Raw genomic sequence first — 8,230 nt, 5'->3', positions numbered from 1 at the left:
CTGGCTCTGTGGATGCAGGGAGACTGGTGGATGTGGTGTACCTCGATTTTAGCAAGGCTTTTGATATGGTCCCCCACAGCATTCTTACAGGCAAGCTAAGGAAGTATGAGCTGGATGAATGGACTGTGAGGTGGATAGAAAACTGGCTGGAGTATCGGGCTCAGAGATTAGTAATCAATGGCTTGTTGTCTAGTTGGCAGCCAGTAGAAAGTGGAGTGCCCCAGGGGTAGATCCTGGGGCTGGTTTTGTCCAATGTCTTCATCAATGACCTGGAAGATTGCACAGCATGCACCCTCATCAAGTTTGCAGATGACACCAAGCTGTGGGGAGTAGTAGATACGCTGGAGGGTAGGGGGGGGGGTCAGAGGGACCTAGACAAATTGGAGGATTGGGCCAAAAGAAATCACATGAGGTTCAACAAGGACAAATACAAAGTCCTACACTTAGGGTAGAACAATCCTGTGCACAAGTACCAGGTGGTGGCTGACTGGCTGGGAAGCAGCTCTGCAGAAAAGGACCTGGGCATTACAGTGGACAATAAACTAAATATGAGCCAGCAATGTGTCCTTATTGCCACGAAGGCTAATGGCATACTGGCTGCCTTGGTAGGTGTGTTGCCAGAAAGTCAAGAGAAGTGATTATTCCCCTCTATTCAGCACTGGTGAGGCCACATCTTTAAGTACTGTGTTCAGTTTTGGGCCCCCCACTACAGAAAGAATGTGGACAAATTAGAGGGAGTCCAGTGGAGGGCAACAAAAATGGTTCAGGGGCTGGGGGACAAGACTTATGAGGAAAGACTGAGGGAACTAGGCTTAGTTAGTCTAGAGGAGGAGACAGAGGGGACTTAGTAGCCTTCAATTACCTGAAGGAAGGTTTGACAGAGGATGGAGCTAGACTGTTCTCAGTGGTGGCAGATGACAGAACAAGGAGTAATGGTCCCAAGTTGCAGCAAGAAATGTTTAGGTTAGATATAAGGAATAATTTTCTCACTAAGAGGGTAGTAAAACACTGGAACAGGTTACCCAGAGAAGTGGTCGAAGCTCTATTCTTGGAGGTTTTCAAAACCCGGCTAGACAAAGCTTTGGCTGGAATGATCTAGTTGTGGATGGTTCTGCTTTGAGCAGGGGGTTGGACTAGATCACCTCCTGAGGTCCGTTTCAACCATAACTTTCTATGATTCTATCATAAAACTAGCGAAATCAGTTCGTTTTACTGTAGAGGGGATGCATTTGTGCTGTAAACATCCTAGTCCTTCCCTTCCCCACATACTATTTAATTTAATTTGAATTTAATAATTATGAATACCTTGAAACTCATAGGCCTTATCCTCAAAGCTAGTGATTAGCCTCATTCCAATTAGGTTTGTCTGAAAGTTTCAAGCAAGAGATTAATTTAAAACAGGGGTGGGAAAAATGGCAGATCCAGGCCAGTTGCCAGACTCCAATTCTTAGCAGTGCCTGCCTGTGTGGCTGGGGCCAGTTTCCATGCAGACCTCAGGAGCAGCCAGACTATGACAGCGCGGGGCCAGGATTTCCATATTTTCAGTCATTCCAATTTATAAAACATATATCCAAATATCTATCTGCCCTAAATTGTACATATGACTAATTTGTGGTGAAAATGGAACCCAGATAGTAAACATCTGTTACTGACAATAAACTGACTTGTCAGTTAACCATGTTATATTTTACATATTAGATTAACCTACTGGGAATTTTTTTAAAAGAATGGAGAGTAGGAGGGTATTAAGTAGTTACAGTGTTGCTTGTATTTGCACTAAACAAAGATCACTCAGTCATAAGTCACTTGAATGAATGAATATTTTAACACGGCATTGTAATTTATTTTGAATTATAGTACTGTAAAGCAGTGTGCTAAATAAATATTTCATTTAGTATACCTAAAATGTAATTTTTATGCTTCATTTTGAAAGCTTGAAGACAGGAGGAATCATAGGGACCATTAAAATCTTGACATTTACCATTTGCAGTAATAAAGCATGCTGCAGTATTTTTTTAACCCATTTACTTCCATTTCTCATTCCTAGCTCTATATCTGATTATCCATACAGGATAAACAAATACTGTTCAAGCAAATATCATGGAACAGTAGTATGGTGAACCTCAAGAATTTAATGGTATTCAGTGAGAAAAGCTGATTCCCAAATGGGAAAGACAATAGTGACACAATCAACAAGATGTACCGTGATAGCAATTCAGCTCTTTAGCATTTAGTTCTTGAATCAAGAAGGCACATATGCTTTAAGCATAAGCACATACTCAAAGAGCACAAACACTCCCATTAAAGTCAGTAGGACTCCTCCCATGCTTAAAAAGTTTAAATACCATCCTGAATCTTGGCCTTACATATATTTTAAATAAGCAATACCTGGTTAGTAGCATCAGTACAAGGAGACAGTTCAACAGGACCTTCTGATACACCCCCTCTGGATCTGTAATCTGCACAGAAGCCAATACCAGTATTGTGCAGCTGTGAATAAATATTTATACTGATATAAAGTACTATCTATTAGTTAAAAATAAAATATCTTTCAATTTACTTTTATAGGATTGCAGTCCTTTTATTACCTCTTTGTAAGTTTTAATTTATAAATTAGCAATGAGAGTTCTTTCTTTTATAGACACAACCAAATATTCTTGGCACACAGGGCCAGCTGGAACCTTGATGCAGGTGGAGTTTGATCCAATGATATTTAGTAAGATTAGAGACATTCACCTCTGGTTTAGAATTACTAGGCCTCACTGAATTTTGTGTGTCAAAACATTTTTAAAACTAGGTTTTGACTAAATGAAGAGTTTTGTGGTAAGTTTCTGTATTCCTTCTAAACCTCTAAAATGTTTGCTTGGTTGGAGGAAACATGATTTTATGAACAGGGCACTGAACAGGTACTTGTGAGGTCTGGGTTCAATTCCTGATTGGGAGCCCGACTTTATTTCACTCTGATGGGTTTTTTTCCTCTCCAATTTTTAGTTTGTGTTGTCTAGATACCGTATTTTCTCGCATACCAAATGTCCCCAAATAAGACACACACCTTGTTTTTTGGAAACAGCAGCAAGGCTATGTCCTAGCCCCTGGCAAGGGCACTAGCAAAACTGTTACTTCTTTACTGTAACTGGTTCCTGTAAATAATGACAAGTTGTTTCTATACCACAAACCTCATCAACATACTGCATACAGCAGCTCAGTGGCTCTTCAGCCAAAAGCTACTGCCTCACCAGCAGCTGAAAGAGGGTTAGCACTGGACTCCACCTATGCTGCCTGCTGATTCAGTCATTTTAGCACAGTGTCCCTGCTTCTATTCTAGCAAAGAAAAATCAGCTTCCTCGCTTAATACATGCACCTCCAGTTTGGGAGGATTGATTGTGGAGAAGGAAGTATGTGTGGTATGCTAGTAAATACATTATTAAGATCTTCAGGGCGGTGTTGGTTTTATCATATGCTTGTGTACTGCCAGGTGCAATGGGTTTTCTAACAAATACAGTAACACAATTATTAATAATAATAAACTTCCTCCTACCTTGCCAGAGAATTTTGGTCTGTCCTTTGGCAAGTGAAGTTCAGGGTACACATTTGATATAAACCAATGAAAATCTCTACAGCCCAACCTCTTTTGCAGCTGAAGGCTCTCATTGCAGTCTGGTTTCTCCACCTCAAATGAGAAAGCAAAGGACAAGGGAAAGGGTATTGAACAAAGCTGGAAGAGAGAGACTAACCAGAGAGGCTCAGGTCTGACAATCCATATACACTGCATGTTGCAATTAATACATGTCTCTCACATGGTGACTCTCTCCTGTAAATTTATTCCACAGTAGCAGTTAGTCTAGTGATACAGGGAAAACAAATATTTTGCAGAGATGACTTGGTGTGGGAATTAAGGTCTTTATTCCAAAACCAAGTGAATTTTCTTGCAAAATTAGTAATTTTTTACATTAAAGTTTGTAACATGAACATACATCACCCTCTACTCAATCCTGTTTCAAAATTTTAGAGGAGAGAGAGAAAAAGCCGTGGTTTTGCAATGTGTGGAACAGTAACAAATCTAGGCTCTGGCAGACCCAGCAGCACCATTTCATTCCTTCTGAGAGCTACAACTCATGTGACGGCTAATCTCAACTGTGGCTGTTTCTCATAGTGGATTTGCTTCATCAGTGTTGGCCCTGGTCTCAATGCAACAACTATTCACTAACAGAAAAGAATCAGCTTCTCTCAGGCCCATAATTTGAGCAAATTCCAATAAACCATAGAAACAAGATGAGTGTACAATTAATCTGAGGGGTTTGTAAAAATGAACAGCCCTGCTTAAATTTACTGGGACCTAAAAAGCTGATGTCATCAAATATCATTGTGTTGTGTTAATTACAGTTGAGATTTGGTGCTGGATGCAGGACATCCAGATCATCTGAGATGAAACTCCTTTCACTTTTACATTGAATTAAACAACAACAAAAACCCCAACAGGATAAAAATGAAAATAAGGAGCTTTATTAATCCATAGTTATGTTCACACTGTAGATATACTGAGCACAAAACAATTCAGACCATGAAAAAAAGTATACATCTAAATTGGGGTTCAGTTTTTTATCACCAAGTCAATGCCATCAAGATTTTTCAGTGGCCAGCAGGTGGCCCTGTTCATCCTTTTAGCACAACAAATCCCTAAATAGAAAGTATATCATGATGACTGCAAGTAATTGGTAGTGCTTCAAACTGTTTAGTGCCTGTATCTATTAAGCTACATCATGTTGCATTGGCATGAGAGCATGGGATATAGAAGGAATGTAACAAGGAAAGGGACATTCTGGGTTATGGTAGATTGAGTATAAATAGTATAAAAATAGCATAGTTGAGGGTGCTTCATAGTATATAATTTCAGTATCCTGCACAGAATCAACTTTATGGCAAAGATTCAGGTGCTTTCAGCAAATAGCCAGCAATATTGAAGGCCGGAGAGTTTATTAATTCAAGGTAAAGTTAGTACCAAGCTAACAAGAAGCACCTTCAGTTGATTATGTTAAATGATTTAAGGAAGCAGCCATTCATCTTTGGAGACCTGAGATCACATTTTTCTCTCTGTTTGCACTGCTGCAGCATCTTTGAATCAGGGAACCTGCATGGGACTTAATGAAAGGAAAGTCTGAGCAATGGGGTTTAAGTCTTGTTACAGGGAAAAGAAGCAACAACTCTGTTGACAAGAAGTGAAAATCAGAGTGAAATAAAATGTTCAGGTCTCAGGTTCATGGGAGAATCCTGGTGGAGAGTGCTCACATGATGCTCAGGACTGCAATAACTGGGAAATACCCGATTAGGACTGAACTGCAATGCAAAAACTGTGGGGAAATGTAGATAGTGCTTACTCATACCCTGCTTACCTCTCATATTTTCATCAGACATTTGATTAAGGAGTGAGGTGAGAATGTTTCTGATATAATAAAAGTTATTGGAGCCAAAGAAATAGGGCTAGCAGCAGTATTGTCAACAATGGTGCAGCTTAGATTGCAAACCCCCTAAAATATAATATTATATATATGATCTAGTTCAATTCCACTGTTGTATTCAATCTGTCGCCAACTAAACTGTGGTTCTAGTGCAGACTGAACCAGTCTGGGAAGAATGTTGAATTCTGATACTTTAGCTAATATGACCCTCTCCAGCAAGTATTTAATTATCTTTTAAGGCTGATTCTTCTAATGAAAATCTAACTTATATTGGTTGGTTGGGATGTCTGTATTTTTTTTATATCCTGACTTTTCGGTTACCTTCCTGTGTGCTTCACCTTAGTCTTGTGAGTTTATTTGCAGCTGTTTCTGGACATCCATGAACTAAGCAGGGAGTCAACTTTACTGTGAACATTATATCTCAGTGATTACTTTCCTAATCCTGATGTATTCTGTGTCTATTTCTCTGCTGACAAAACACCGGAAATGTCTATATGATACATGGGCTTCTAACAAAGCAGGAATCTGCTAAAAAGAAAAACTCACAACCCTTCTTCCCTCTCCTTCTCAGTCGCAAGAAGGATTTTCTTTTCTCTCCCCTACTGAGAGATGAGCCATCATTTATGCCTTTACCTTGCTGATTAAGGATGCCAGTGTGTTATGCTTGTAGAAGTTCTCTCTAAAAGAACCCAGCCAAGTCTCTGCTATTCGGATTTTGTTCCTCATCATGACTTCTTCATAGGGAAATGCAGGTGGGATGTGATTTCGATAGACATGCCCCACTCGTGAGCACGGAAGGATTTCTACAGAACCACCACAGAGCCAGGCCTGCAGTACAGATGAAGACAGAAATTGGTTTTAACGTCATTTATCTTCTAAATAATTAATCACTTTCAGCAGCACTGAGCGCAAGGTATAAGTAACTTAGTGCAAAAAAGTTAAGTAGTCACTGAAATCAGTAAAAAATTATTCTGGCAAGTGGCTAAAAATCTAGATATCTATCCCAAGCTCCAGTGCTCAGTTTATGCGCATCCTACAAAAGCAAATTCCTTTTTCTTTTTACCCTGCTCCAATATTTTTTCTGGTTTAGCAGCAGGACAGGAACAGTATTCTTAAGCAACAGTGTGAGCAAATGTAAAGGGTATATAGAAAATTATTTCCAAAAGCTCTTATCAATTTACTTTATCTGACAGCCATGTTAATAGGAAAGAGAAGGAGAAAGAAGTCTGCTCTCCCAGTACATCTATGAAGACTGCAAGGGAAGGAGAACATACAGACAAGTTAGGCTATGACATTTGTTCTCAAAAGCAGTGTTTGGGATGCTTCAGGCTGCAGTTAAATAACTAGTATGTGGCACTTGCATATGGATATGCACTTGAGCACCTATGGTCTCACCTGTGGTCTGTTGCTGCTAACTGACCATATTATAATGCTGGTGTAAATGGAGAGGCTGGCACAAAACTCAATGCATTCACTTACTGAATTTAGCACAAAGTCTACTGGGGAGGCATTTCTTTTTCTGTTTCCCTGAGCCATAATAGAGTCCATAGTATTCGTGTCTTACAGTCTTCAGAACTTTCTCATGGGAGATATTCAGTATGCAGGACCTTGTTTAATAGGAACAGCTTGAAGTACTGACATTTCTATTGTTGAAGAAATAAATAAATATGCTGCTTTTGCTGAAGTGTATGCAGAGGGAAGTTTAGCAACTTTCAGAAGGTGGTAAAATCTCTGTCCTGTCCTCAGGGGCTAAGTACAGGCATTCGGCAGCATTAGGGTGAAGTTAAATTGATTCAAAATGGGTGTCTGATAGGTAAATCAGGATAAGTGTGGGGAGGGGTGCTAGTCAGGGAGTTGGGGGTCTAGCAGGCTGGAGGGGATTGAGGGTCCTTTGGAGGATGGAGGGGGAGGCACAACCTGTGGGTGGGGTTAGGCGGGGCAGGCACAACCTGTGTGGGGGATGTGGCACAGACATGACCCACAAGAGGTAGGGGGGAAGCATGACCTGCAGGTGCGGTGGGAGGGCTGGCACAATCCACAAGGGGTGGAGGGAACAGGTATGACCTGTGGGTGAGGTAAGAGGGGACAGGGACAACCCATAGGTGGCGTAGGGAGGGAAGGCATGACCCACACGGGCTGGATGGGGCAGGAGTGACCCCAGGTGGGGTTGAGGGGGGGCAGGTGCAACCCACAGGTGGGGTGGGGGGTACAGGCACAACGCATGAGGTGTAGGTGACATTGTGTGTGTTAAGGCACAGGGGGTGAAAACTGCAGGGTGAGTCTGGGTTCTGGGTCTTTTCACCTATTGCCACAGGCAGGCAAAATTTGGACCTCTAACTCCCCAGGTACCTCTGCACTTTTACCTGCACTGCTACATCCCTCTTCCCCCACCAACCTTAGCCTGTCCCTCACCCCGTGATGCCTTCATTTCTATTTTCACTGACTGGCTTTCTTGCCTGCATCATGTGCCAGGCCAGCTTCTGGCTTCTTTACTATTGCTTCCATCCAGGACCAGGAGACACACCAACTGCAGGTACTTCCTCAGCCTGACAAAGGGTTTTTCAACCCCAAAACTTCCTAAGTTATAGTTTTCTAACTATTTTGTATTTTTTCATAAAATACATATAAACATGAAAACAGAAGATAAGCCATCACACACACATGCCCAGTAAGTTGGTCAGGCAGGCCCTGGCACAGGTGACTGCTGGCCAAGCCCCCTCATCCCCACTCCAGACCCACTCCCTGCACTTCTCCACTGGCAGGCCAGGCCATCT

The 8,230-nt window shown here is 41.4% G+C and overlaps 1 protein-coding gene across 2 annotated transcripts in view; it reads right to left on the bottom strand.

Moving 5' to 3' along the window:
• Positions 1 to 8,230, bottom strand: part of GALNT15 (polypeptide N-acetylgalactosaminyltransferase 15) — a 45,153-nt gene that overhangs the window by 4,423 nt on the left and 32,500 nt on the right. For both annotated transcript variants that reach the window (XM_019508660.1, XM_019508661.1), the window contains 3 exons: positions 6,090 to 6,284; positions 3,539 to 3,670; positions 2,389 to 2,490 (listed from right to left, as the gene is read on the bottom strand). In XM_019508660.1, coding sequence (XP_019364205.1) covers positions 2,389 to 2,490; positions 3,539 to 3,670; positions 6,090 to 6,284 — 429 coding nt within the window. The remainder of the gene's footprint in view (positions 1 to 2,388; positions 2,491 to 3,538; positions 3,671 to 6,089; positions 6,285 to 8,230) is intronic.

The sequence above is a fragment of the Gavialis gangeticus genome, unplaced genomic scaffold (assembly GCF_001723915.1).
Source record: "Gavialis gangeticus isolate Ggan-Ray unplaced genomic scaffold, GavGan_comp1, whole genome shotgun sequence".
NCBI lineage: Eukaryota > Metazoa > Chordata > Crocodylia > Gavialidae > Gavialis > Gavialis gangeticus.
The sequence above is the reverse complement of the archived record's forward strand: the minus strand, read 5'-3'. Positions and strand labels throughout refer to the sequence as shown.